Below are 27,832 nucleotides of genomic sequence, written 5' to 3'. Positions count from 1 at the left end.
CAGAGGACCAGGCAGTGGGAGAGGAGAGAATCTTGGGACTGACAGGGAGGAGAAGCTACTTGCAACCTGCACTGTCAGAGAAAAGGAGATGAGGAACAGCAGGGTTGTGTGGAAGGATTTTATTTTGGAAAAGCTGTGCAGGAAAAATTCAACAAAAGTTGCTGTGAAAAGAGAAAACCAAATCTTAAGTGTTAAAAAAAAAGTCCAAATCAACCAACCAGCTCACAAGAGGGGAGGAGGCCAAGAATGGAAGGAGAGAGTCAGCCTGCGGTGCAGACAGCTGGCCTCCGGTGGGGAGGCCGTTTCCCTGAGCACTTTTCAGAGGAAGGAGGGTGGTCCAGGGCTGGGCAGCAGTGACTGGCGCCTGTCATAGTCCTGCGCAGGCTCCTGGTGCAGCAGCACAGCCCTGGGCCAGGCCCACCCCCAGCTTTGCAGGAGCTTTGTCCTGACCCTTCAGGAGGAAGGGGGTGATGGTGAGTGGCTGTGTTCATGGCTGGCTCCCAATTAGGGAGAATGGAAGCAACGGCTCGTAGCGCCGTGTGCTGGGCTGAGGGCTGGCGGCCATACCAGTACGTCCAAGGTCCACGGCTTAGGCAGGAAGGTAAGGAGAGGAAAAGTCTGCTGCTTTGGGGTCCTGGGTCATTAGGACAGGCATACCTGGGGCCCTTCTCAGCCCGCACCTCTGAGCTCTCTTCCCAGTGACTCCAGTGATGTTTCTGCTGAGAGGCTCCTCTGGCCACACAGGCACGTTCTCAGCCAGGCACAGGCAGACATTACTGGCCTGCCCAGGAGAAGTGAGGATGGAGTCTACCCAGCAAGGGACGCCAGTCCCTTGTCCGAGGCCTCTCACCCAAAGCTGTGGGGTTTGAGGAAGGTCCTGTGGCTGCTCCCACACTGTTCTCTGGCACCACTCCTCTGCCACGCGTGCCTTAGAAAGCCTTGGCCTCCCTGAGCAGTCAGAAGATGCTCCTTAGCCTCTGCGTTGCAGACATGAGCATCAGGAACACCTCTTCCAGCTCCCCGCAGGGGGAGTGGGTGGGTGGGGTGGGAAGAGGAGCCACCCCAGCTAGGTCTGTGAGGCCGGGGTCAGCAGACCTGCTCCTCCCTCTGCTGCATGTCTGTGGCCCGGGGACCATCGGTGGTGGGAGGGCCTGCACCCTCCATCTCCACTCCACCTGGATCCTTGCTGTTGCAAAGTGGCGCTGATTCCAGTTCTGTGTCCTCCTCCCTGGCTTTTCGGCTTCTTTGGGGCCAGTGGTAGGGTCGACTCCTACAAACTGGGTGAGAGGCCACATGCCTCTGGCTCAGGTACACTTCTAGCATATAGTAAACAGTCCAGAAGACGGTAAAACAGCCGACCAGCACCAGGGTCTAGGGAAAAGTCCACACCTAAGTTAGGGACAGTTTCCCAAAGCCTGTGGCCTTTCTCAGCCCAGAATGATGAGCTTAGAAAGTCTCTCTCCTACTGGGGACTGCCTCTCCCACCCCAAACCACTCACCTACATACAGAGGAAGTGCTCTCAGAGTCAGCCAGCAGAGGGGCGCCCCCAGTCTTCCCACCTCCTTGTCTATCCCTCCAAGGACTGACTCCCCCAGACACTCCTGCCCCCCAGTATGAGTCCCAGCTCTGGTACCTTGAGGGTGTTAGGGGTGATGGTATAGCCGTCTTCCTCAGGAATTTTGAGCCCAGGAGGGCAGGGCAGAGTGAAGCCCTCATGCAGGTATTTCCCACTCATGGCATCTTCTATTAGTCTGTGGTGAACAAGAGACAGGGTTGCCCGGCTGAACTTGGAACCATCTGCCCTCCCCACCCTCCCCTCTTAGAGCTGAAAGGAGAGAGGCCCCACAACAAAAAGGGGAGGGTGCACGAAGGTTCCCAGGGGGGTGGAGCGCCCGAGTGGCCTCTCCCTATCCCCATGAGTTGCCTTCCCTGACACGTGTCTATACCTACCTCTGTCTGTCTCTGATGTCCACCGGACTCCACGCAGAGCCATACAGGATCAGCTGCCACTGCCGGAGGGTGCCAGCCTGCACCGGCTCATCTCCTAGGGCAGCAAGTGAGGCAGGCCATGAGCCCTGCTTTTCTGTTGGCCACATGGATAGCAGAGACCCTCCCTGTCCCGCCACGTAAAGGGACTTGGCCACAGGAGCTGTCTCCCTGTGTCACGCTGAGCCTGGGGTTCCGTAGACCTGCTTCACAGGGTCCCCTTGGGATGGAAGGGGGGTTGAAAGGTGGGACTCTGAACCAGAGAAGTTTTGCCTTTCTTTCATGTTTTGAGGTTTTAGCTGGGATTTTGCTTGGGGGAAAAAGTCCTCCTACTAAATCAAAGGGTTGAAAACCACCTGTCTAGTGAAGACCTAACTGGACTGGAAGGTGAGGGTGAGGGTGGGTCCAGTCTCCTGTCCCCTCACTGAAATCCGGTTACTCACAAATCACTTCAGACATCTAGGCGGGCCTGTTTTTCCAAAACAATGGTGAAAATTAGCCCTGCCCTTACCTGCCTACCAGGGCTGGCCAAAGGGTGGCTGTATGTGAAAGGACTTGGAATGTGGTTGAGTTTTTGTTGCTACCTTGAGGAAAAGTAGGCCAGTCAAGCTCAGGAACATGAGAGGCAGCACAAATGAACACTTTAGATACAATGCCCACTTTTTGGACGGGGCTTACTTCTTGGTCTACCCAGTTGGTCCAATGGCAACCCCATGTATTCCACATGGACAGTTTCTGTGGAGACTCAGATCCAGAGGGAGCAGATGGCAACCACAAAAGGCAGGGCCCGATGGGAGGGTGTGTAGGCTCACCTACATCCCTGACAACGAGTCTGTAGGACCCTCTCGCCCTTTCCCCCCAGCACCGCACAGTGGAGAAGGTCCAGTCGTTGAAGCCGTTGGGGTCCCTGGGGAAGAGCACAGAAAACCTGGAAGGCATGGAGCAGGGAACGGACCCTGTTGCCAGAAACATCCTTTTCTTACTGTAGCAGCCATGAAAATGGAGCAGCTGTTGCCTGAGTACAGCCATCTGGGGGGATGCCTGAGGGGCCCTCCCGTGCTGTCCCCTGCCCTGGGAGCTCATGGGCCGAGGGCCTTACGTCAGTGTGCTGTGGTGGAAGCAAGGCAGGGCGAGCACAGGCTGGGAGTCTGACAGGTCCAGGTTTAGCGTGACTTTCTCAGGCACTAACTGGCACTGTGACTTGTTCCTCATTTGTAAAAGGGGTTACAAATGCTACTCTGCACTGGCCTTATGAGGATTAGAGAACATATGTGTAAAGTGCTGTGCTTAGCACATTGTGAGCACTTGTGGAAAGCCCATAGCAACTGGCTCCCAGCTGCAAGGTCGCCATGCCATGGTACCTCAGCACAGTGCCAGCATCCAATTCTCTCTCCCTTGAAGAGGCCCTTGTTATAGAGAGCTCAGCAGGCGCGGGCAGGTATACGTACGAGTCCATGCTGCGGGGGGCGCCGATAAGGGACATCATGCCACTGGGGCAAAAGAGTTTCAGCTCCAAGCTGCCACGTCGCGGGTGAGTGATGGAGACTGTCACTGCCACATGCTCCAGGGTCCTCAGCCCCGACACCTCCAGGTCCATCCTGCTGACTGTAGGAGGTCAGGCTGGGCAGCGGGAAACCAGCCCATAAACACTTACACCTACTTCATCCCCACACACACAAAGGCGCGCGCTCACTGAAGCCCCACAGGAACGCCCCGTCTACACAGAGACGTGGAACGCAGTGGCTGCTCTCAGGTACTTTACACTCTAGCTTAGGGTCTAGACGGGGGACAACATATACCGAAGAAACAATATAAGAACCAAATGGAGAACCTCAACCGTTCATTCATCCAAAAAATAATTTACCGGGTACCTCCTACAGTTCAGGCCTGTACCAGGTGCCGGGAATATAAAGATAATTTGGACCTGCTCTCTGCCCTCCACTGCAAGTGGGAGATGCTACGGCATGAGGTGTACATAACTGACACCAGCATTGAGATGGGTCCGACAGGCTTAGGCACTAGCAGCGAGCACTCTATAGGGTATTCTAGAAGGGGAAAAGGCATTTACAAGGGCAGAGGGGAAATGAACAAGTTTCAAACAGAATTAAACAAAACTACTTAAGTGAATAAACTTCAAGGAAATTATGCTGAATAAAAAAGTCAAAAATCGGCCCTGGCCGGTTTGGCTCAGTGGTGAGAGCACTGGCCTGCGGACTGAAGGGTCTCGGGTTCAATTCCGGCCAAGGGCACGTACCTCGGCTGCAGGCTCGATCTCCAGCCCTGGTCAGGGCGTGTGTGGGAGGCAACCAATCGATGTTTCTCTCTCTCTCTCCCCTTCCACTCTCTCTGGAAAGCAAAGGAAAAATCCTCAGGTGAGGATTAAAAAAAAAGCCAAAATCAAAAGGATACATCATACATGATTTCATTTATGTAATATTCACACATAACAACTGTAGAGATGGAGGCCAGGCTTTAAGGATGGGTCAGAGGGGATGGTGTGGCCATACAGGTGACACGAAGGAGCACTGTGGGGATAGTGCCATCTGCATCTTGGCTGTGGCAGTGGTTATACAAAGCAACACACGTGGTAAAACTGCACACGCACACACACAGACACACCCACACGCAAGTGCATGTCTAAGTGGTGAAATCCAAATAAGCTCTCTGGATTGTACCAATGTCGTTTTCTTGGTTTTGATATTGTACTATAATTATTTAAGACATTAACATAAGGAGAAGGGTACCGGGAACTTCCCTGAACATTTCTTTGCAACCTGCTGTGAATCTAAAACTATTTCAAAATAAAAGCTCTTAAAAAAACATAAGCTACTGAAGTAGAAGACTTAATTGGGGAATATTAAGAAATCAGGTTGAAATGAGAAAGAATCCTTTCTATAGCACCATTTCCCCCATTAATTCATTCTAACAGGCGAGGCAGAGCAGCATCTCTATTTTACAGATGAAGAACCTCAGAGAGGCACTGAAAGCTGGGGCGGGGGACCTGGGATGAAATGGGCTTTCAAAGTTTACTTTAAACAAGCAAGCAAGAGCCATTATAGATTACTGAACAAGGATGGAACTTTTTCCCAAAAAACTGCTTAAGGAAGGTTGCTCTTCACAGCTCTGGGTAGGATGGAGTAGGAAGAAGCAGGCAACAGCCCAGCTAAAATGCGACCGCCTTATTCTAGGGCTGAGGCCGTGCGAGCACTGATAGCTACGATTGAAGATGAAAGAGGAAAGGAAAGGCATGAGCCTTTTGGGGACACCACTTTCTGTCCTTCCCAACCCCGGGTCTACCGGCCTGCTGCTCAACCCCCCTCACTGCATTCACAGAAGTGCAACCCCAGTATACACGAAAACTCTGGTATGCATGGGGACTATTTGATGTCATAACTTATATTTCTTTACCACCTCAGCTCCACAGACCTTTCTCTGTCCCATGTCAGCAAACCTTCCCATGAGCAGACCCTGGCCCTTGTCATGATCTGGGACTCCCTCACTTCTGGATGCTTTAGCAACTTTCATCGTGCCTTTTATTACAGAAGCAACACAAATTAATTGAAGACAAATTAGAAAAGTAGTTGAGCAAAAATGAAAACAAAGAAGGTCCCAAAACTCTTGATAACATGTTGGGAAATACCCATCTAGATGTGTGTGTGTGCACGTGAGTACATGGGTGTATTTTCTTCAGTTTCATCTGTAAACTCTTCAAAGCCAATGTCCCACCCACTCTGAAAACAACATCCTGTCCCTCCACCTTGCCCACTTCCTCCCTGACCTCTCCTGTCCCTCCACCTTGCCCACTCCCTCCCTGACCTCTCCTGTCCCTCCACCTTGCCCATTCCCTCCCTGACCTCTCCTGTCCCTCCACCCTGCCCACTCCCTCCCTGACCTCTCCTGTCCCTCCACCTTGCCCACTCCCTCCCTGACCTCTCCTGCCCCTCCACCCTGCCCACTCCCTCCCTGACCTCTCCTGTCCCTCCACCTTGCCCACTCCCTCCCTGACCTCTCCTGCCCCTCCACCCTGCCCACTCCCTCCTGGACCCTTTCATTTTCTTGCTCTTCAAGAAATCTGTCGAGCTCCCCCTTCCTAACCAGCTGATCCCAGCTCATCTCTCAGACACACTCGTGTACACTCTCAAGCTCCCTCTGCTTTCTTTTCCTTTCACAGTGATCAGCCCAATTATTCATTTTCTTGGCTAGATCTTGCTTATGTCTTTCCTACAACCAATGAAGAACAAAACAAACCCTTTCTCAGCTCTTCACCTACTTCCTCCGAGTGTTAAGGGCTTGGATTCTGGAGCTGTCCAGCCTGGGTTTAAATCTCAGCTCTGCCATTTACTATGAGAACTGCATTAGTTTCCTTAGCTGTAAAACGGGGGTAGTAACAGTACCTACTTCATACAGTTCATAAATTAGTTAATATACATAAAGTAAAAGTGTTAAGATTACATAAGTATATTTCCTTTTCTTTGCTGTTAAACTTCTTGAAAGAGATATCTGTATTCACTATCCCTACTTACCCTTCCATTCATCCTTACCATTTTTTTTTCTATCAAAACAATGTACATGGTTTTAAAAGTAAACTGGTTCTTTGAGAAATTTGAATATATTTAAATGTACCCACTGTGGTCTAGCCTCCACTGTTTCTGCTAATAAGTCAGTGGATATTTTATTGGGCTTCCCTGGTAAGTAAGGAGTCATTTTCCCCTGGCTGCTTTCAAGATTTTCTCCTTGTCTTTGACTTTCAGCATTTTTACAATGATGTGTCTGTAGATCTCTTTACATTTATCTGACTTGGAATTCAGTTAGAGAGTCCTGGATGTGAAGGTGATGTTCTTTAGTAAATCTGGGGAGTTTTCAGCCATTATTTCTTTGGCTCTCTTTCTGTTCCTCTCTGTCCATTCTTTCTGGTACTCCCATTACATGTATATTGGTTCACTTAGTGATGCCCAACATTTCTCTAAGACTCTCTTCATTTTCTTCATTCTTTTCTCTCTGTTCTTCAGCTTGCATATCTATCAATCTATCTTAAAGTTTGCTAAGTCTTATTCTGCCAATTCATATCTACCGTTGAGTCCCTCTAGTGAATGTTTTAATAATACTCTTCAACTTCAGAACATCTATTTGGTTCATTTTTTTTTTCAATCCTGAGGATACTTTTTCCATTCATTTTTTAGAGAGAGGGGAGGGAGCGAGGGAGAAAGGGAGGGAGAGAGAAAAAAAGACACATAGATGTGAGAGACATATTGATTGGTTGCCTTCTGCATGCACCAGGATCAGGGCTGGGGATCCAGCCCGCAACCAAGGTACATGCCCTTGACCGGGAATCAAATCAGTGACCCTTTGGTTCACTGATGCTCTAACTACTGAGCCAAACTGTTTGGTTCAGGGCTGTTGGTTCATTTTTTTAAAATACATTTTTTTATTGATTTCAGAGAGAGGAAGGAGAGGGGGAGAGAGAGAGAAACATCCGTGATGAGGGAGTCACTCATCAGCTGCCTCCTGCATGCCCCCCTTTGGGGATTGAGCCCGAAACCTGGGCATGTGCCCTAACTGGGAATTGAACCGCAATCTCCTGGATCTCAGGTCCATGCTCAACTGCTGAGCCACGCTGGCCAGGCTATTTGGTTAATTTTTAATAATTTCTATCTTTTTATTGACATTTTCTATTTGATGCAACATTATCATCAAATCTTTCTTTCTTTTTTTTTTTTGGTTAATCCTCACCCAAGGATATTTTTTCCATTGATTTTTAGAGTGGAAGAGGGTGAGGGGGGATGGGGGACAGAGAGAGACATCAATTGTGAGAGAGGCACATCAATTGGCTGCCTCCTGCACGCGCCCCAACCAGGGCCAGGGATTGAGCCTGCAACCGAGGTACATGTCCTTGACCAGGAATCAAACTCTCAACCCTTCTGTGTGCAGGCCAATACTCTAACCACTGAACCAAACCAGCCAGGGCTCAAATCTTTATTTCTTTAATCATGGTTCCTTTCATTTCTCTTTTACATGTTTATAATGGTTACTTTAAAGTCTTTTTCTGATAAATGCAAGATCTGGTCACTCTCAAAGGCAGTGCTGTCAACCAAGAGTCCTATAATCCAGCAAAACTATCCTTCAAAGACGAAAGCAAAATAGACACTTCTGGATAAACAAGGACTGAGAGAACTTGTTGCCAGCAAACCTATCTTAAATAAGAAATACTAAACAAAGTTCTTTAGGCTGAAAGGAAATGATCCCAGATAGTAATTCAATCCAAAAAAATGAAAACACCAGTAACTGTAATTGTGTCGTAGAAGACAATTTAAATGAATAGTATCTCCTTCTCTTAACTAATTTAAAAAACAATTACACACAATAACATGTATACAATGCATACAGAAATGTGCCATATTTGCAATAACAGCACACAAAAGGTGAGTGGGAGCAAGGTTGTACCGGGCTAAGAAAATGGCTATAGATGGTAAAGTAGTTGTGACAGTGTATTACTGGGTTTGTAACAACAGATGTAATATTTTTAACAACACACAAAAAAAGTGGGTAAAGGAAATAGAGCTATATGGGAATAACATTTCTGTATCTCTGGAATTAGGCTGGCACAAATCTGAAGCTGGTTCTGCTTTGCAATGTACACATTAAACCTAGAGTAACTACTGGGCCTGGGGAGAGTAAACTGGTTCTGGAGTGCTTATGATATAAAAGAGCTCCTACCCTGCTCCTCACCACCTTTGTCATCCACTCCCGAGTAGCAAATACTTTTTATTGCTTTTAGTTGTTTTCCTCTGGGATCTACCTTCATGTTTCTAAGTAATAAGCATGTATGGCTATTTCATGGTATATCAATAAAGGCATTATTTATCTGCTTTCGATTACAGCAAATAAAGATTCAACACCAAGCCCACGTTTTCTCCCCACCTGCCTGCTCCTCTGCCTTCTCAAAATAGTTACATCAAACTTTTGATTAGATCAATATTTTGTTTACCACACAATGACCTTATAAACATGTGGAATTTAGTCAAGTAGTATACAACGATTATATTTCATTTCCTCAACAGTTCTCTGTCTTGCCCTCTAGAACTAATAATTGCCCTGTTTTTTAGTGTACTTAAATTCATGTCCCTATTGCTTCTTGGCAAACGGCACAAAAGAACCACTTGTCTGGATACTATTCTTCAAGTAAACCAGCAAGTCAGGGGCTCCCTCAATGCCATCTTCCCACTGGTGGCTCTCTCTGGAACCTTCTGCCCCATTTCTACCTGCTGCACTGCTGTTGGACTAGGACCGTCCTTTACCTCCCACCTGGGCTTCGCTTCCTCTCTGTGCCCTCCCCCTTCCTCTCCACCCCTTCCCTCCCTCCTTGCTTTTCTTTCTTTCTATCGTTTTCTTCTCTGGGATTCCTAGTCACTGCAGGGGAGCACATCTTCTAGCAGTTTTCAGACAAATGGAGCATGGGAAAGACTTGCACCTTTGAAAACATCCTTATTCTACCTTCCCATATGATTATTAGTTAGGCTGGGTTTTATCGACTGAAAAAATTTTCTTCAGAATTTGGGAGGGTTTTGGAGCACTTTTTCAAATGGCCAGTGATCCTTATTATCTTCAAAAGCCAGTGGGAAACTCTAACCATGGGTGGAGCTTTTCAACTGGTTGGCTTCCTTAAAGTTACTGCACTGGGACAGGACTGTTTCACGGAGGGGCCCACATATCAGTATCTACATGTCTTTTGATGAGGGATCATTCCATTTTTCCAGAGAGGAATCTTCCTCTCCTGCTAGTGCTTTGGGGTCTGACCAGCTGCTTGGTGGGAAGGGTCTCCCTCTCTCGGGACACTCCCAGTCTTGCACTTTCTGCTGTACCTGGGTCCCTGGCTCTGGAGAATAAACTTCCCAACACTTGGCCGGTTAAGGATGGGAGAAGGTCCTTGGAAGTCTTCCTCTTAACTGATCCCTGTTTTTAGTGTCATACCTCATCTCTGTCCTCTGTAGTACACGGGGCCTCCAAGTCCTTCCTGTGTCTTTGGGGTTCTGTGGCGTGAATGGGCTTGTTTCTTAGCATGCCCCTTGCAGGTATTTACTATGCGATTTTCTTAGCCCTGTTCACTTCTCCATTCATTTCCATCTTCCAAAGATGTGATGAAATATCTCACTTGCTGTGGTCTCCTCTCTCATTCTCTTTGTCCTTGCGCTTATACCCTTTTATTTCTTTGCTCTTATTTTGGTGAGGTTTTGGGAGAAAGCAGAGATAAAAGCATGTGTTCAATGTGCCATCTTTAACCAGAAATCTTCTGCCCCATTAGTTATCCAACCAGTGGCAATCTAGCTTTTCCCATATGAGTAACCTGAGACGGTGCATCTCAGCGTCCTCATGGCCTCTTCAAAAACCCAGGGAAACCTTCAGCCCTGTCTACTTTCCCTCTCACTGTCACTGTCCTATGCTGCTATCCTCCTGACCTTTCTCCTACTCAGGCCATCTCTTTTCAGATGTTTTCTCAGAGACTCCTTTCCTCTGTCCACTCCTTTAATGCTGACTGTGTCCGGGGTCCTCTTTTATCTTTCGTCTAGCCACCAGCCCTGGTAAACTCATTTCCCCAGACTTTTTTCTTCCATTTTTATGCTGGTGACTCCCAAACCATCACCTCCAGTCTAGACCTTCAAACTCATTTATCCAACTGTTTCCTGAATATAACCTTTAGGTGATGCACAGGAGCCTAAAACACAGAACCAAAATTCTCTTTCTGCTTTTCACACTGTCACCTGTCCCCAGGTCTGTTCTTGCTCTTGGATTCTTAATGTCATTTGCTGGCATCACCACCTAACCAGTTGCCTAAGCTAAGCCCTTGTTAATATTTTTATATACTAAAAAATATACAAAACATTTATTTATGTAAACATATACATTTACATATAAATTTTTATTTTAGGAGATTTCAAACATATATAAAAGTAGAGAGAACAGGTTTTCTCAACACCTAAGTTTATTATGACCACATGGCCAATCTCATTCATGGTGACACCCACTTCCTTCCCAGATTCCATAACGGACTCCCCAGGCATCATGTTACCTCATCAGTACAGGGTGAGTACTTGTCTCTAAAAGGTTAAGGCCTTGGAAGTCTTGCTGACTGTTCTCTCTTACTGTGAACACTGACTGACGACAATTGGTCTTGAGGGCTCCCCACAATGGGGCACACGGGCCACTGGCCCTCATAGATCTCCTGCTCTCACACCCCACATTGCGGCTAGACCACACGACCTGGTTCCCTGAAGGTCCCATCGGCTCTCTGCACATGTTGCCCTGCCACCTGGAAGTCCCTTTCATCCCCTCTTCCCCTGGCTGGTTTATATGGTGGCAGGAGGAGCCTCTCCCTGACGCTGTGTCACTTCTACTGCAGTGCTTACAACACTGCACTCCACCTGGACAGCAGCTGTCTCCCTTCCAGGCTGGGAGCTCTTTGAGGGGAGAAAACATGTCTTAGCTCTGAATCACTAAAACTTAATACAGTGCCTGGGAAGAGGTAAGTCTCACTTATTTGTAGAATGAGTGAATCAATTGAGGGACATTTCAGGGAAATAAATGAAAGATTAAATAGCAGGGGAAAGGATAGGGGAAGACTGGGGAGGAGCAAAAGACACAGAGGGATTGAAAACTCCAGAGTTTCCAGTTTGGGAGTCCAGGGAACAGTAATAGCAGGGACAGAAATGGGAGAAACTTGAAAAGCAAGCTGGCTTTCGAGAGGTGATAATGAAATCTGAAATTTCGTCCATGCTACTGTAATGTACTGGTGGACTAGCCAACATCACACAGTGATTTAGGAATAGAAAGATGAAGGGAAATATTCATGGCAGAACTGGAGGAGAGCACTGACATGACAGAGGGGCGCATGGAAAGTAAAATGGCAGCATTATGGAATGAACTGGGATCCAGAAGGAGCCCTGAGAGCGCCTGTCTGTAAGTGCATGCACAGTGGCATTTCTTACTGGTCTACACAGGGACTGGGTGGCCACGTACATGAAAACACTAGATTAAATGAGTTAATACTCAGAATAGTGCTTGGCACATAAAAAGTACTCAAGTCTTAGCTGATGAGGATCATCTTGTCATTGTAATTTGGCCTTTGGTAAGGGTCTTTTAAAACTCGTACCCTCTGACCAGAAGACCCCTGGCCTTGTGGAGCTTGTGAGAGTCTCTATCTTCCTCCCTAAAGAGGGACCAGGACAAGAGATTTTGATCTAGGACCCATTTGGCAAGAGGTGGTAGCTGAAGTCCTGAGATCAGCTGCTCTGTTGAGGAAGAAAATGTTGGGGGGGGGGGGACAGGAACTGTGGGGTGAGTCCAGGGGCACTTGTGCTGGGAGCAGTGGGGGGGGCAGACAAGAAAGCAAGTACCTCGCCAGAGCTGCTGGGAGAGGCGACGGAGCAAGGAGGTCGAAGGAGCAAGGAGGTCATGGATGCTGGGAGAGGAGAGGCTGCTACAAAGGCCTCGTTAACAGGCTCAAAGCAACAGGTTGGGAAGGATGAGCTCTGAGCCAGCCCCAGGGTCTGACAGAAGAGGCACGTGAGTGATGGAGTAAAGCTTCAGTGGTCGAGAGAGGGTGTGATATAAGCAGCAAATGCTTTAGATAATTCATTTGAAAAGGTTACAGGCTGCAGCGTGGAAGGGACTGTAATGTGTGTCCTGACAGGTTAGCGAGGCTGAGTGAAGGCAGAGGAGAAACAGGGGAGAGTGCAGGCTGAGTGGGGAGGGAGCATGTGGAGAAGTGAAGGAACAGGGCCCCCTGCCTGGGCAGAGGGTCAGCCACACACTCAGATGGCCAGTAAGGATAAAAGGTCAATGCAAGTGGTGTTCAGGAACCTTCTATAAACACACACACTCCCTTGTGCTATAGACAATCCTCACAGACTCCACTCCCCACCTCCTCTCTGGTAGAGAGCTCAGACGCAGAGTGAGGTCTAGGAACCAGGGGCCCCAGTCCCTCTCCCCCGTACCCTCCGGCCAGTGGGGGCGCTAAAAGCCTGTCTTGCTATAAAGCTGCACTGCCCAACACAGTAGCCACTTGCCACACGGGGCTATTTAAATTTAATTATGATACAATAAAATTTTAGTTCTTCATTCTAGCCACATTTCAAGTGTTTAACAGCCTCCTATAGCCAGAGGCCACTGAACTCAGCAGAGAGAGAACATCCCATCCCTGTGGCAGTCCTAGTAGACACTGCTGCTCGTCTTCCTGGCGCTTCCCTCCTCTCCTACCTCAGCTCCTCCACCTCACAGAAAGTTTCCTCTGCAGCCCTCCCAAGGAGCCACCCAGGTCTTGGTGGACAGACTACAGTTTGGTTCCAAGGAAGAGGTTTCCTGACTGTCTCAGGACTGAGTTGCTCAACACTCCACTAACTGTACATACTTCCTTCAGCCTCTAAGGACACAGACACATGAACTTGTGCCTTCTGCTTGGTCCGCTCAGGGTTACGAGCATTCCCACAGAGGGATGGCACCTTTGCTGAGCTCAGACATTAGCCAAGTCCTGCTTGTGGACCTCCAAACCAATGGCAGGCTCTGCATGCCGAACGTTCAGGGTCTCCACTGCTCCTGGCTTCACCCTCTCTCCACGACCTTCCCAGTCTCCTCCGCCCAGGACAGTCTGTTCTTTCTTGGGCTTTCTAGTGACAAACATGCAGTTGCCAGGAGCCTCTATACCTAGGGGAGTTTGTCAGACGTGTTGGGGCAACAGCCCTGGGAGGTGGGAAGCAGAGGATGACAAAGCTGGGAAGGACCCAACCCTCTTCTAAGTCAATCCCTCATTTGACAGATGTGACTGTGGGTTACTGTGTTGCCTAAGTGACAGGACGCAGTCCTGGAGGGTCGAGGATGAAAGTTAAAAGGCACACCATCTCCAGACACTAGAGTTTCCAAGACAAGCCTGGGGGTTCCGCCTGATCTGCATTCCTGGGGCTGTTCCTGAACTTCTCTGCCTTGGCTGATGCTTTGTGCCCTTTCCGAGATACCATCTTTTTTACAAAAAATGCAACGAACGACACCCATGGATTTCCTTCCACCTAAAGGGCAACTGGGCAAGCACTGGATGTGGTCAGGGAGAGACAATGACTCCTCCAGGGACACCGCCACCCGGGGAAGCTGCCTCTGACCCTTCTTTCCAAGCTCCCTTCTTGGGCCATCCCTCCTCCTGTGGTTGCTCTGGTTTTGATCACTTCTTACGAGGGAGGGAAAAGTGAGGATGGAGTTCTAGTTTGGGCACAGAACAACTTCACAAAAAATAGCGAATAACTGCCAAAATTTCTCAAGGGAAAAGAAAGTCCCCCAAGGAGCTGGAGGTGGGGAAACACCACATGGGAACTCAGGGAAAACTGCAGACAGATGGTCCTCCAGCACAAGTTTCCCAGTCCAGCGTCCCTCTTTTCTGGGAAGGTGCCCAACCATTGTGCTCAACACCAAACCCCTGTCTCTCACTTACAGACCTCAGATAGCCCTGGTGACCCTGGGTGAGATGGAGGCGGGTCAGATGGGCAGCTACATCCTGGGGAGACACCCACGTTCTCCTCTGTCTGACCCCCAGCAGGCCCCATGTGACTCTCTGCATTAGCCAAGGTTGAGAATCAAAGGAAGAAATCCCCAACTCCTTTACTTTGTCTGGCAAGCTCTCAGCTTAGAATTCAAATGGACATCTTTCAACTCGTGCCTAGTCTCCCCAAGTCCCAACCCCACTTCCCCACCAGCCTTTCTAATCAGTTGCTCAGCAGCTCCTTTCCATGACTAGTAGCTCGGGAGAAAGGTCTGTTTAAACAGCCAGGGGGCCAGCCAACTCAGAAGCAGCAACATGTCCTAAAATGGTCACAGAAAACTCCACAGGTTTGGCTGAAGCTCAGCTCTTAAAGGAAGGGGGCAGGACCCAGGGAGGGTGAGATCCCCACTACCCGCCCCAAATCTCAAGCCCAAGATTACGTACCCCCTTTCTGTGGACTACTTACCATTCCACAGTACCTCCAGGGAGTGGGGGGACAGTGGGATAGCCTTGTTCTCTTTCAACATGGGGCTAGCGTAGGAAGCTAAGTAAGGGACAGATGTCCAGATCTGTTAAAGGAAACGGGTGGTGGTGGGTGAACAAAGACTGGCCCAACTCTCTCACTAACTCGGTCCTTAGGGCCCAGGTCTTTGTATTTTTCCTTTCCTCACCACCTTCTTTCATTCCTGAGGCTCCTGCTCACACCAGGGAGTGTTCCCTCTGGCACCAAATCAAGGAGCCGGAGGCAATGGCTGTGTCCAGGGTGGAAGATGAGAGCCAGAGCCCCTGAGAGTTCCAAGGTACACTCAGGTCCCATTTACTCCCTACAAATGGTTTGGAAACTTCAATTAAAGTGCTGAGCCTGCTTCCTCATTGGTAAAATGGGTATCAGCTGGGATGAGGATAAATGAATGAATGAAATTTATTAAGCACTTACAACATGCTAGGCAATGGTCTAGGCATTTAGCCCCCTCCCTTGGTCCCTCCATGCAGGCTCCCTGCCCTGCCAACACATGTTCACCTTGGCTGCATTGACGAGTCTCCAAGCATTGAGCAGGCCAAATCCATGCTGGTGGCTGTGGCTGAAGCCTGCCTCATTGGTGACCCAATCTGCACGGAGATCCTTGTACTGAGAGGGCAGAGGTCCTGATTAGTCTCTTGAGTTTCCAAAGTAAACTCAACAACCTAACTCTGGCTTTCCTGTTCACCCTGCTGGCTGATCCAATCCACACTCTCCCCACTAAGGCCACTGGGAATGGGTTCCCCAAGGAATGCTGGGAGGAAAGGTCAAAGCTCCATGATGTCACCACCCAATGGCCTGCTTCCAGAGAAGGAGCCAGGAGTCAAGCTCCAGAGAGGAAGCCCAGCCAGAGCTCTCCTTTGCAGGTACAACGACATCATCAGAATAGTTATGAATGAGTTGAGGTCTCTGGTCTTAATGAGGTCCCCACACCTGTTCTATACACATGCAACTCTGAAAGAGATGTGAACCTAACACCTGGAACATTTAGAATCTGAAGCCCCCCGACACCTGTTAAGTCCTTGGAACCAGAACTCTGGGGTAGAATGGGCCAGGACATGTGTCTACCAGGCAGCATCTCACCTGGATGGCTGTGAAGACAATGATGTGCTGGACATCGCGCCACGTGAGGCAGGGCCGCACCTGCAGCATGAGGGCTATCATGCCAGCTGCCAGAGGGGCTGCGGCTGAGGTCCCTGTGTGGCCCTCAGTGCAGCCTGTGCCCTTCTGAAGGTCCCAGTCTGTGGTCACCTGGGATGTGAAATAGGAGGGGCAGTGGGTTAGATACTGTATTCACAGGTGCTGTGAGGGTGCGGTACAGGCTGGTCCTCAGAGCATGTCTCTCAGGTGGGCCCTTCCTTTGTGAGAGCTGAGTCTTTGACCAGAGGGAGGCCCACTAGCCAGTCAGAATGAAGGAGCTCCTCAATCCTTCTGTGCCTCACAAGGAATCTCAGGAGAACAGAGAAAGGCAAATACAACTGAAGGAGGACTTATGAGGGCTGGTAGTGAGGGAAGGAGATGGAGGCATGTGAGAGGCCTACGTGCAGGGGAGCGTCCTGATTCCTGTTGCTCTAATGAGCCATTCCCAAAGTCTCCACCCCAGCCCCCACTCCCAACCCTCCAGACCCCACAACTGTGCCAGATAGAGGAAGTGGGCAGGGAGCTCCTGGGCCCCAGCTGGAGCTGGGACAACGGTGACAGCACCATTCGAGGAAATCCAATTTGGCGGCTCAGCGATAAGGAGCTGCAGTGACAACAGTGCAAACAAAGGGAGTGTGTTACCAGGGGGGACTGTCCCCTGCCCATCCTGCGGGCCAGTATGGATCAACGTCTATACTGCCTGGCTGCCCTGGCCTGTGGCAATTGACAGGACAAGCTGCCTCACTGCTCTGGGCCTGATACCTCGGTGTGGTTTCCGGGAGTTCCCCCTTCTCTACTGTGGTTCTGGGAGGGAGGAGAGAGGCTGTGGGGAGGGGGAGAGACGGCATCTGTCTGGTCTCAAGTTCTTTTTATGCTGCTATCGACCCTGGAACTACAAAGAGTTTAACTGAGGAGCCCTAAGTCTTCTCCACTCTGTGGCACTTTGGATCTAGCACACGGTGCCAATATTAAGACCAGAGAATGTTATTCTTCCAACCTTCTCTTCTGGGTCAGAAACCAGGGTCCTAACTTTTGCCAAGAGCTGCTCTTTCTCCACTGTACTCACTGCTTCCCTCCCAGCTGTTACAGCAGCTGCAGGAGATGTGACTTTCACCCAGATGCCGCACACTCCCAGAAGGAAAGGAAGAAACTCTCCCCAGAGGGAGGCCTGCTCTGTGCCAGGGAGCAGACTGCTTGTTTCCTGTTAAGGAAACAGCCTCACAGTCTGGTGTGTAGCTGTGAGTTCTGGGAACCTGCTGGTGATAGCAGGAGCCCCAGGCGCCATTGGGAAGTCCAGGGGAGTGCCCTGGGCAGCCAAAGGGTGGCAGCATGAGCCTTCACACCCTGCCCTTAGGAAGACAGCTTCACCAAGCTGCTCACTGACAGAACTGGCAACAGGAGCGTTCCAAGGCGAAGACATCCCAAAGATGGAAACTTGGCGAAACAAACTCTTTTCACTTCTGGACAAGCTCCAGTTCCGATGGAAGGTGGAGGTGGGGGTGAGAGGTGGAGTTTAGTTAGGACAAAATCCACCCCCCCACAGAACAAGACAGAGTCATGCCTGGGAGCCCTGTTGGTTCCTGGGTGGGGCAGGGATGAGCGATTCTGGAGAGTTCTGCCAGGGCGCCAGAGCACAGTATGTTCCTGCTCTTGCCCAGTCTGGCCTGGTGGTGGTGGGGGTGCCCTCTGCACCCAGATCCCCGCCTGCTGAGCAAAACCTCTCTTGCTATTGGACTTTATTCCACTCCCTCTTCTATTCTCCCCAGGGCGCGAAGGGGGGCGGCAGGGGTCAACTGGCCCAGAGTCTTGGAACATTGTGTTAACCAGAAGTCATTTACTGGCAGAACAAAATTTCAGATTTGGAAAGGGAATTTGGCCCAGCAGGGGACCAAGCAGCCTAATTCCCAATGGCCCCAGAGAGACCTCCCACCGGCCATCACCACTGGGGAAATCTGACACACCTGGCTGCAGCCCAGTCCTGCCTGGAGCCCTGGCCCACTTCATTCTGTTATGGGCAGCAGGGCCGGGCAGGGAGCTCTGGGAGGATGGCCCAGAGACTTGGCTTGAAGACACTGGGATGAAGCTGAGCCAACCGGGGGCAGGCACTGGACCCTGAATTCTTTAAAAGGTTCCCATAGCTCGCGGAGCTCCACTCCCTTGCTCTCAATCTCATTTGCTGTGGCCCCAATTTTAGTCCAAGGAAAGAGCTCTCTCTTGGGCTGACAGAGACACCCCCTGACTTCTCATCTTGCCCATCCCATAAACACAACCACTAGAGCTCACTCCTGATAATGAACATGACCAGAACTCAGTATTTACATAAGGGCTGAAGTGCAATGGAATGATTTTTTTAAGCCCACAAAAATTAGCCAAAGCCAAAATTCTACCAAAGAAAGACATTTCAAAGAAGTTCTTAAGTCAGCGTGACGCTTAGCAGTTCCTCTAACAATATATAAACCTGCAAGTTAAAATTCTAAAGATAAAAGTCATTTTCACAGATGGTTCGAAGTCCTCAGCTCTGCCCCCTCAGAGGCAGATCTGCTGGGGAGGAGGAAGCTGAGGGCAGGACAGGGAAGCAGGATGATGGGACAGAGGCAGGGAGTGGAGGGCCACGAGGCACTTACGATGCTCCGGAGCATCTTGTCCCCACCACTGAAGGTGACTGCCAGCATGGACGCACACTCCTCTGCATAGAAAGGCATTCGTCCCTCCTCATCCACAGCACCTGCAACAGAGCAGGGGCCATGGGAGCTGAGATAAAAGCCTGATAGTAGCAGAGTCACCTTTGAGTTACCAGCTGGGAGGTTGCCCTGAGTTTAAAAAATGATTTCAATGGCCCAAGTGCCCCAGAGTGCCTACACTCCTCACCTGAACAGGCTACGTCAAGGGGCAGAGGGTATTCTGTGCCCTAGATACCATTCTCCCCATAGGCTTGCTCCCAGGTAGAACTGGGGGAATGCCCCCTGCACCTCCTCATTCACTCACATGCTCACTTTCCTCAGTATTCAGTGTCTCCTGTGAGACACATACCGGGCAAGGAATTCGTACAGTCTAATCTCAAAAAGCCTACACTCAAGGCGGAGATTGGGTAAATAAGTACACCTGAGATGGGGAATCTGTGGTAGGCAGCACTGATAGAGGGGAGGGAGGCAGGAGGCCCACGGGAAGAGAGGCCGGAACAGAGGCCTAACCAGCTGTACCATCTGTGATATCTCCAGATGCAGGACTGAAAGCATTCCCATGGCACAATACATCCTAAAGAAGCCCCAAGATCCTTCAAAAGCAGGGTGACTCCCTTCTCACTGTCTGGCCCTGAGAGAAGATCCTGCTCATACACTTACATACACAGCACTGGGGCTCCAAGATATAGTCCCTTCTCCATACAGTGACACACACACAAAGACACAGGCCCCTCACCACACAGTGAGTGACACACACATCAAGATACAGTCCCCTCACCACTGAGTCTCACACACACACACACAGAAGCACAAGGGTGCTACCTATGGTGACCGTGTAGATGGAGTTGGCGTAGCCATCATAGTTGCAGTTGTCATTGTGCTGGCCCCCATTGCCACTGGCTACCACAAAGATGCTCCCAAAGCCCTGACGGCCAGCGACCACCCCGTGTTGCAAGGCAGCCTGAGGAGAAAAATGCCCAGGAATCAGTTAGGAAACTCACAGAAAGATCTCTACCTTCCATACAAATTGCCCTCTCCTCCTCTTCTGGAAAGGAAAAAAGCCCAAAGGCCCCGGACATGGGAGGAAGAGACTGAAAGATAGACATAAGCCCTGGCCCATCTGGCTCAGCAGTGAGAGCGTTGGCCTGCAAACTGAAGGGTCCCGGGTTCCATTCCAGTCAAGGGCATGTACCTCGGTTGCAGGCTCAATCCCTGGCCCCGGTTGGGGTACGTGTGGAAGGCAACCAATCGATGTGTCTCTCTCACATCGATGTTCCTCTCTCTCTCTTCCTTCCATACTCTCTGAAAAGCAATGGAAAAAATATCCTCAGGTGAGGATAAAAAATAAGTAAAATAGCAAAAAAATAAAAATAGAGGCGGGCACGAGAAGGGGAAGGAGCTGGTAGTTAAGCAACTGTTGTCGGATGTACTCTGCTTATCAGAGCTGGTGGTGTCAGAAATGGGGAGCCAAGCACAAAATCAAAGGGAAGCCATCACAAAGCACTGCTCCATTTCCCTCTCTCAGAACCTGTGACCCCCTCCACCCTCCTGTCCAATTAGCGGTGGTCTTCCAGAAAGGAGGTGGCAGGGCTAGATGGCACAGGCCTGGCACTGAAAAGGGGGTGGGGTGAGAGGGACTGACTTGCAGTATTCTTCTAGAGGTGAATGAAGAGGGTGTTTGGGGTTTCCTAAAGTCTTCCCGTGGTTCAGTTACCTTTCCAAGCTGATGAGGGCCATCCACTGTCTTCCCATCATCATCTGGTCCCCAGCTGTTGAGAAATACCCAGAGGGAAGAGCGGGAAGCCAGTCTGTGGCAGCCCTTCCCCCGCCCATAGTGGGCCATCCCTCTGCCTGGGCTCTTACTCTCCTCCCAAGAGTTCCAGTTCAGGACTCCCATGATTAAAGAACAGAAGGTTCAAAGGTTCAGCCCCCCCACTCCAAAGTGAAAAAGAAAAATATGTGCTAAGGTTCTTTGCTTTGAAAACTTTCCCAACTTAGGACTATTTTAACCTGCTCCTAGAAATCCCTTCTCCAGTCTCAGGTAGGAAACAGAACAAAGTGGTAGACAGGGACTGGGGCCACCCTCTCCTGATCTCAGGATCTACGACTAGGCTTGAGGGAAGAGCACCCAAGGAGGGAGTACTCAACCTGTATCAATTCTCAGGTCTGAGTTCTCTATTCCTTCTCTGAGAGGAAATGTACTGTGGATGTCATGGACTTGAGGGAGGTACTGGATGGGGGAAGAACAGGTGCCATGGGTGCCACGGGGCAGCCCAATCTGTTTCTCTTTAATCCCACCTGACCCCCTGCCATAACCACACCCCAAAACTGCAGGCGTGTTTATGTACGTATGTAGAGCAGAGGGGGAGATGCTGGGCACTCAGCTCAGCTGTGGGGGGCAAGGAAGTCCACTCTTTCCGAGAGGCCTATGAGTTTATTAAATAGCTGGTGCACTCCTCACGTGGTAACCCAATTACTGGGGTGACGTGAGGCTTGAAACTAAGAACCCAGTGGCTGGGGATCTGGAGAAATGAGGGTAATGGACTGACAGGCTGAACCCAAGGAGACCCCTGCTGGAACCTGCCGGGTCAGCTCATTTTGCTGTTTTGTTGGAGAACTAGTCCCAGGTGTCTGAGCCGTTCGCCCTCTCACCAGTTCCTGGCTGTCTCACCTGCAACTGTAGATGTCATTGATCTGATAGTGCTTGTTGAATGCCACGGCCTCCATGCTGTCTGTGAGGGGTCCATCTAGTAACCGGATACCTAGGCAGCAAAGGCCACATTAGCTCCTCAATAATGTGAGTCCCCTTGATGGGGACCGGGTGGTAGGGAGCCATATGTGGACATTTACTTCTCCCTCGAAGTGCTCTTGTGTTTTTTATACCATGTGTATGTACCTGTCCAGAAGCATTTTTTAATATAATGCTAAATTTTAGACTTTAAGGATCATCGGGTCTGGTGGAACGAGGTTGTAGGTAGCCAAGTTTCCCTTAATATTTGCATCCTTAATCATGTAAAACACAGGTGCTTCACACACAGAAGGTGCTCAGTAAATGATACTCACTGCCATCAACTATTCCCATGGATGTCTAACTTCACCCTCTAAAATGGGGTGGGCCACATCCTGGTGACTGCATAGGGACAAAAGGAGCTTTCAGAAGGGATTTGGACCCTGAAGGTTTCTGGCTCCCTCAGTAGCCTCATTTACAGAGGGCTGCTGCCCTCTGCTGGAGTGTAAGAGGAAAACAGCCAATTTATTCAGTCCATGGGTTCCAAGCGTGGGGAGAGCTTCCCCATTCATTCCTTTCACCTTCTGCCTTGATGGACAAAAACCAAAAGGTGAAGGTGCCACAGAACCACCCCCAGCCGAGGCCAGGGCTCTTCAGGCCTCCTGAAAGGATGGAGAGCAGACAGCGACCACCAGAAGGGCCGGGAGCTGGAAAGCTGGGAGACAGGAGAGGAGCCTCCACAGATAAGCGGGGTCAAGGAGGTAGGGCAGATAAGGTGTCTGGTAAACTAAAAATACAAGTATAGCACAGGTAAGTAAAGGAGGTATTGCAATGAGTTGGGTCACTGATGGAGTACAACCAAGATCAGAAAAAGAGGAGACAGCAGGTGGGACCTGAGCCTCCATCCTGCATAAAGAGCATTCCTACTTTTGCCTGTTTTTATGGTGGGGGTTGCTGCTAAAAGCATGTCTAAAACACCACTGCACTGAGAAAAACATCAGTGAAATGATTTGTCCCATAGACATTTCTTACAAGCTTACCCTTAGTTCTATGCTGTGTGTGTGGTGGGTAGGACAGACAGTACACAATCAGGGCTGGGGTAGGGAAGGAAGACTCCATCACAGGAGAAACCTAGAGGCTAGAATGAAAGATACCTGCTATGCGGCTCCCATATGCCACTCCCACTGCACAGAAGCTGTTGTTAGGCACAGCAGCAATCTCTCCCGCACATCGAGTGCCATGATGGTTGCCATTCTCCACATCCGGGTGGGGCATGGGGTCAGGGTCATTAGAGTTGAGGTCATAGCTGCCCTCAGGGCTCTGAAACATTGGGAGGGGGTGACATGTGATCACTCACTGGTTATAAGAGGTCAGGTCTTAGAGTTCAGGGAGAAAAGGGAACTGGAGTTTGGGCTTGGAGCCAGGGTAGGCCCATCTCTCTCTGCAAACCACATGGGCTAAAAGATATGAGGCAGGACACCAGGGCAAAAGTGAGAAGTGCCACAGTTCTTAGGAAACTTCTTTTTCATCCACTACAGAAATGTGTCCAGAAAACTGCTCCATGACTTGGGAAACCTGGGATAAAAACGATTTAGGGCTACCTAAAGGCCAGGCTTTAGAGAGAGGAAAGTGCTCAGAACTTGTGTGGAGAGGGAAGTTGCCTAAAGGCTCTACTCTCTACTCCCCAAGGCAGGGAACTGTGACAGGAACCAGTTAGCATCACCTGGGATCCTCTCCCTTGCTGAGGGTGGAGCCACTCCACATCCTAACTGCCAGTCTGGGATGCTGGCTGGGGAAGGAGAAGATGAACACCATCCCACTCCCAGTCCCTTTTGTTTAGCTCAAGGACCTCTAAGAAAGGGGACAAGCCTGAGGCAATATGGAGGTAAGACATGGGGGTGGGAAGGGTCATTCCAGGGCCACTCACATAGTTGGGTGCGATATCCTGGATGGTGTGTTCCACTCCATCATCCACTACCACCACAGTCACCCCTCGCCCAGTTACGTTGTGTTCCCATACACCTGTCACGTTGATGTCCCTGCCGGGGCTCTGCCTGTTATTCTGCAGGACAGACAGGGTCAGGAACTGTCTCAAAGCCTTGGCAATCCAGTGACAGACAGCATAGCCCACAGAGACACAAGGTATAGCTAGCAACCTCTTTTCATCTTGGCTGCCGTGAAAGAGCCAGACTGAGGTTATGGACCAATAGGTCTAGGTGGGGGCAGAGTTAAGGAGGGACAAGTGAGAGCTTTGCCAAAAACTGGGTCTCCAGGAAAGCTTGGCAGCATTCATGGGCAATAAAGATGAAATGGCAGCTAGGCTCAAGGTTGGATATATACAGTTATTACGCCACATAACGTATATTATGTTAACATTATACAATATAATCTTAGTAGTTAACACTATAAAGTGCTTATCACGTGTCAGGAACACACATGTTAATTCATTTACCCTTACTACCTCTATAAGAGATACTATTAAAATCTCCCATTTATAGAGAAGGAAACTGAGGCACAGAGAAGTTAGGCAGCTTGCTCAAAGGCACATGCTAGTTAAGTGGCAGAGCTAGAATCTGAGCCAAGGCAGCCTGGCCCCGGTACCCATGCCCTAGCCACTGTAGCTCACTGGCTCCCTAGAGGTGAGCACAAGGAAGGTGGAGCCCAAGGAAGAAACATACCACCGAAGCCCAGAGAAATATCTCTTCAGGCAAACTGAAAAGTAACACAGTTGAGAGTTCACTAAAGAATTGGATAGTCCTGGCCAGTAGTTGGTTACAATGTTGTCCTGATACGGGTTAGATCCTTGATCAGGGCACATACAAGAAGGAACCAATGAATGCACAAGTAAGTGAAACAACATATTGATGTCTCTCACTCTCAAATCAATAAGATAAGTAAATAATTTATTAATACTTAAAAAAGAATTGGATATCCAGAACCTATCCATCTGAAGCTGAAAACTGCAGAGCTGGACTTACCAGGTGCCACTGCTGTGGGTACTTGGGGTCATTGAAGTGGACGCTGCGCTTGGCTCGCTTTAGTAGCTTCTGCTCTGCGTGCCAGCGCACACCTTCATGCCTGGCTAACATGGCCTCTGCCTGCTGCCGGATGGCCTCTACCTGCTGGTCCAGCCTGAGTCCAGCTGGCTGGACAAAGAGGTAGTGCCCCTGGAGCTCCCCGATGCGTCCAGCATTCACCAGTCCTGCTGCCTGGGCCAAGGCATCTGCCTTCTGCTCCAGAGTCTCTTCCTCCCCCTTGCCTTCTAGGCTGTCCAGATGCACAGCCCAGCTTAGCCCCCCTGGGGTCTGGGCCTCAGGCCCACCTGTCCCTGGCAGGCCCATGACCCAGGGAACCAGTAAGAAGAGCCCAGCTAATTCCAGCCAGAGACAGGTGGGCAGCCCCAGGGGGGCATCCAAGTGTGGCACTTTCTGCCTCCCCTTCTGCATCAGAGCAGTAGGCTGCAGACAAAGAGAAAGGACATGAGAGATAAGAGCTGATAACTACAGTAATCTGAGAGGGCGACTGAGCTATCAATGTGCAACTGGAAACCCCCAATCTACTCCTTTCAAATGAGGAAACATGTGATCCCCTTTTTATTCAAATTTATTTCTGACCAACAGGGATAAGCATCCAGGTGGAGTGTGGGCCAGTACTACTACCAGTGAGCACCTCCATGGAGCAATGGGCCAATCTCATCTCGCTAGATAATTAAGCAGCATATCCAACTGCTAACAGGCACCATGCTGCTCTTTCCCACTGTTGCCATGAAAAGGGCTCAAAAACCCTACCACTTTCACAGATTACTGGCAGAATCATGACTGTTCTTTAGAAGAGATCCTCCTCCCTTATTTAGAGGGGATGAACATCTTTGCCCAGCTTACTTCTTGGGGTTGACCTCCCAGTGGGGCCCCATTCCCACCTGGACTCTTCGTGAGGTTGAGCTCCTGGTCTGGCTAACCACCTCACAGTCATTTTGTGCAAACGGAGAAGAGGCATCACTTTCACTGTGGGTTCTGTTGACTCTGAGCAGACTGCGGACCTGTGGACCCCAAGAAAAAAAGAAATGGTATCCTTCCAAACCCAGTGGAGTGAACAGAGGCTCACCATGAACTCCAGGACCTGTAACCAAAGAAACTGGCCAAACAGCAACTACCATTTCCAAGGACCTCAAATAAGTCATAAACTGGAACGGAACTGGGACAGGAAGGCCAGATCAGTACAAACCCAGAAGCTCCGCTTCTTGTCCTGTCAGACCACCTCTTTTCTTTTTCCCCAGAGGCCTAGAAGAGGGCCTGAGGTGTTGCCAAAAACTCCCCTTCAGAAAGTAGGTAGCACCCTGGCCAGTGTGGTTGGGCGTCACCCTGCGCACTGAGAGGTCGCTGGTTCGATTCCCCGTCAGGGCCCAGGTTTCCAGCTCAAACCCCAGTAGGAGGCGTGCAGAAGATAGCAGATCAGTGTTTCTCACCCTCTCTTTCTCAATAAAAACATTAAAAAAAAAAAAAAAGGTAGCACTGCTTCGTAGAAGTCCAGGTGGTAGCTAACTTCCTGATTTCCGCACCAGGGACAGTGAGAGTAGGCAGGAGGCAGGGGAATGGGGAAAACCCGAGAAGGCAAACGGAGCGGAACAGGCGCAAAGGGCCGGGGGCAGCCGGAAGCGGGAAGGGCCGCCGGCTCGGACGCGGGGCTCGGGCTTCACCGCGCGCCGCCCGAGGTTTGACAGAAGGGCCCGATCAGAGCTCAGCGGTGGGCCCCCTGGGGACCGGGACAAGCAACTGGGGGCAGAGCGCGTGCGTACCTCCCGGCGGCCGGGCTCCTTCAGAAGCTCCTGCTCCCTGCGGAGGGCTCAGCACCCACACGCTCCCAAGTGGATCTGACTCAGAACATCACAGGAAAATGGGGGTTTTACAAAGTCCCCCTGGAAAGGGAGCAGGGGCCGCGCGCCGCCTACCGCTGCCCTCCGGAGTTCCGCGCTCCACACCCCCTTCTCCCCGCGTCTCGGGCCCAGGCGCGCTCCCTCTCAGAGTCCTCCCCGGCCTCCCGCGGCCCTGGCGGCCCCGCGACGCTCAGGTGCCTGCCGCGCGGACAAGTGAAACAAAGCCCGGCTTGTTAGCCGACAGTGACCCACCCAGGCAGGCTCCTCGTCTCGGCGGGTTCCGCGGCGCCGGGCAGGGCGGCTGGCCGCCGCTTCCTCCCCCGCCCTCCAGAGGAGCTGCTCACCCGGGCTTCGCCGGGAGCCGTCACCCCCCGAGGCACACCTTCACCTCACTCGGCGCGGGACGGGTCTGCGCGGCTCCGGCGCCGAGGGAGCGGAGGACACACGGGCTGCCGCAGCCCGGGACCCCGCTCCCAAGACTGTCGTCCTCGCACCGTCGGCACCTGCTCCCGGGAGCCGGGCTGCGCTCCGGGCTGTTTCCGCGGTTTCCCCTCCGCGGCCTCGAGTGCCGCGCACCGCAGCGCTCCTCTCCCCCGAAGGACCCGCTGTCCGGGTCCCAGGCCGCGGCGCCCGCGCCCCTGGGCGCCCCCGCGCGGCGCCCTCCTCCTCGGCCCCGGCCCCCCGCGCCCGGCCCCGCCCCGCCCCTCACCCGCGCGACCGCAGGTCCCGCCGCCGCCGCCCCGCGGAAACTCGCGGCTTCCCGGGAGTCAGGGGCAGTGACAGCAACGTCACTTCCGCCCCGCGGCGCAGCCAATCAGCGGCGGGTCCGGGCCGCGCGGCTCAGCCGCGGGCGCCAGGGCTGCTCCCGGGTCCTTCCTCCGGGGAGGGCGTGCAAGGTGGCGGGCTTCCTCGCGGGGCCCCGCCGTCTCGGAGTCCCGGGTATCTTGAGGGGGCCCCTCCCCCGAAGGACGTCTTTTTCATGGTGTCCTCTGGAAAGGGCGTCTCGGTTGCGATCTTTAAAAACACCTTTGTCTCCTCCCTCAGACGGCCGCGATCCAGACTTTTCCCGTGACCTTCCAGGAGGAGCTCCTCCCTCCACGGGGGGGGGTGTCTCCGTCCTCGCGAGGGCATCTCCCTTCTTCCTAGCGTCCCGGAAGAGTCCACTGTGTCCTAGGGGCTTCCGCACGGCCGCGTCCCCTCCGCGGGGCCAGCTCTTGCCGCCAGGGGGCGCCGTCGGGGGCGGCCAGTGCCACTGCGGCCGCTCCTCTCGCTGCCGAGCCCCGCCCCCTCCGCTCGCGCCGCCGGAAGTGGGAGGTGTAGCGCGGGTCAGCGCTCGCCCCTCCCCCCGAGGCCCGGCCGCCCCCTCCCCCCGCTCCGCCCGCTCAG

At 51.3% G+C, this 27,832-nt stretch overlaps 2 protein-coding genes across 12 annotated transcripts in view; one reads left to right on the top strand and one right to left on the bottom strand.

The window, feature by feature from the left end:
• Window positions 1-104: 104 nt before the first annotated feature.
• Window positions 105-27,492, bottom strand: PCSK7 (proprotein convertase subtilisin/kexin type 7). Of its 9 annotated transcripts, none has more exons than XM_081153188.1 (18): window positions 26,829-27,115; window positions 26,369-26,443; window positions 25,493-25,612; window positions 24,552-25,031; window positions 23,501-23,635; window positions 22,728-22,893; window positions 21,517-21,607; window positions 20,560-20,614; window positions 19,668-19,806; window positions 18,789-18,889; window positions 16,108-16,275; window positions 15,526-15,633; window positions 14,971-15,073; window positions 3,436-3,592; window positions 2,800-2,915; window positions 1,952-2,045; window positions 1,635-1,752; window positions 105-1,371 (listed from the first exon to the last, which is right to left on the bottom strand). In XM_081153188.1, exons 4-18 carry the CDS (start codon window positions 25,017-25,019, stop codon window positions 1,087-1,089), a joined length of 2,304 nt encoding a protein of 767 aa, XP_081009314.1. In that variant the 5' UTR covers window positions 25,020-25,031; window positions 25,493-25,612; window positions 26,369-26,443; window positions 26,829-27,115; the 3' UTR covers window positions 105-1,086. The 9 variants fall into 9 exon arrangements, with proteins under 9 accessions (XP_081009314.1, XP_081009317.1, XP_081009315.1 ...); XM_081153191.1 differs by having other exon boundaries at window positions 2,800-2,894; window positions 26,829-27,103; XM_081153189.1 differs by lacking the exons at window positions 26,369-26,443; window positions 26,829-27,115 and adding an exon at window positions 27,156-27,492 and having other exon boundaries at window positions 2,800-2,894.
• Window positions 27,478-27,832, top strand: part of RNF214 (ring finger protein 214) — a 50,303-nt gene continuing 49,948 nt past the window's right edge. Inside the window, exon 1 of one of the 3 annotated variants that reach the window (XM_081153198.1) lies at window positions 27,478-27,832. The gene's annotated coding sequence lies outside the window, so the exon portion shown is untranslated. The other 2 variants (XM_081153200.1, XM_081153199.1) reach the window with 2 other exon arrangements.

The sequence above is a fragment of the Miniopterus schreibersii genome, assembly GCF_964146895.1.
Source record: "Miniopterus schreibersii genome assembly, chromosome: 12".
Classification (NCBI taxonomy): Eukaryota; Metazoa; Chordata; class Mammalia; order Chiroptera; family Miniopteridae; genus Miniopterus; species Miniopterus schreibersii.
The sequence above is the reverse complement of the archived record's forward strand: the minus strand, read 5'-3'. Positions and strand labels throughout refer to the sequence as shown.

What these genes read in the sequence shown, in the direction of transcription:
- PCSK7 (XM_081153185.1), bottom strand. Translation starts at nt 25,019, where the DNA reads ATGCAGAAGGGGAGGCAGAAAGTGCCACACTTGGATGCCCCCCTGGGG. An exon ending in AGGATATCGCACCCAACTAT is followed by an intron (nt 22,894 to 23,500) that starts GTGAGTGGCCCT and finishes CCAATGTTTCAG; the next exon opens with AGCCCTGAGGGCAGCTATGA. An exon ending in ATATGGGAGCCGCATAGCAG is followed by an intron (nt 21,608 to 22,727) that starts GTATCTTTCATT and finishes TTTGCTGCCTAG; the next exon opens with GTATCCGGTTACTAGATGGA.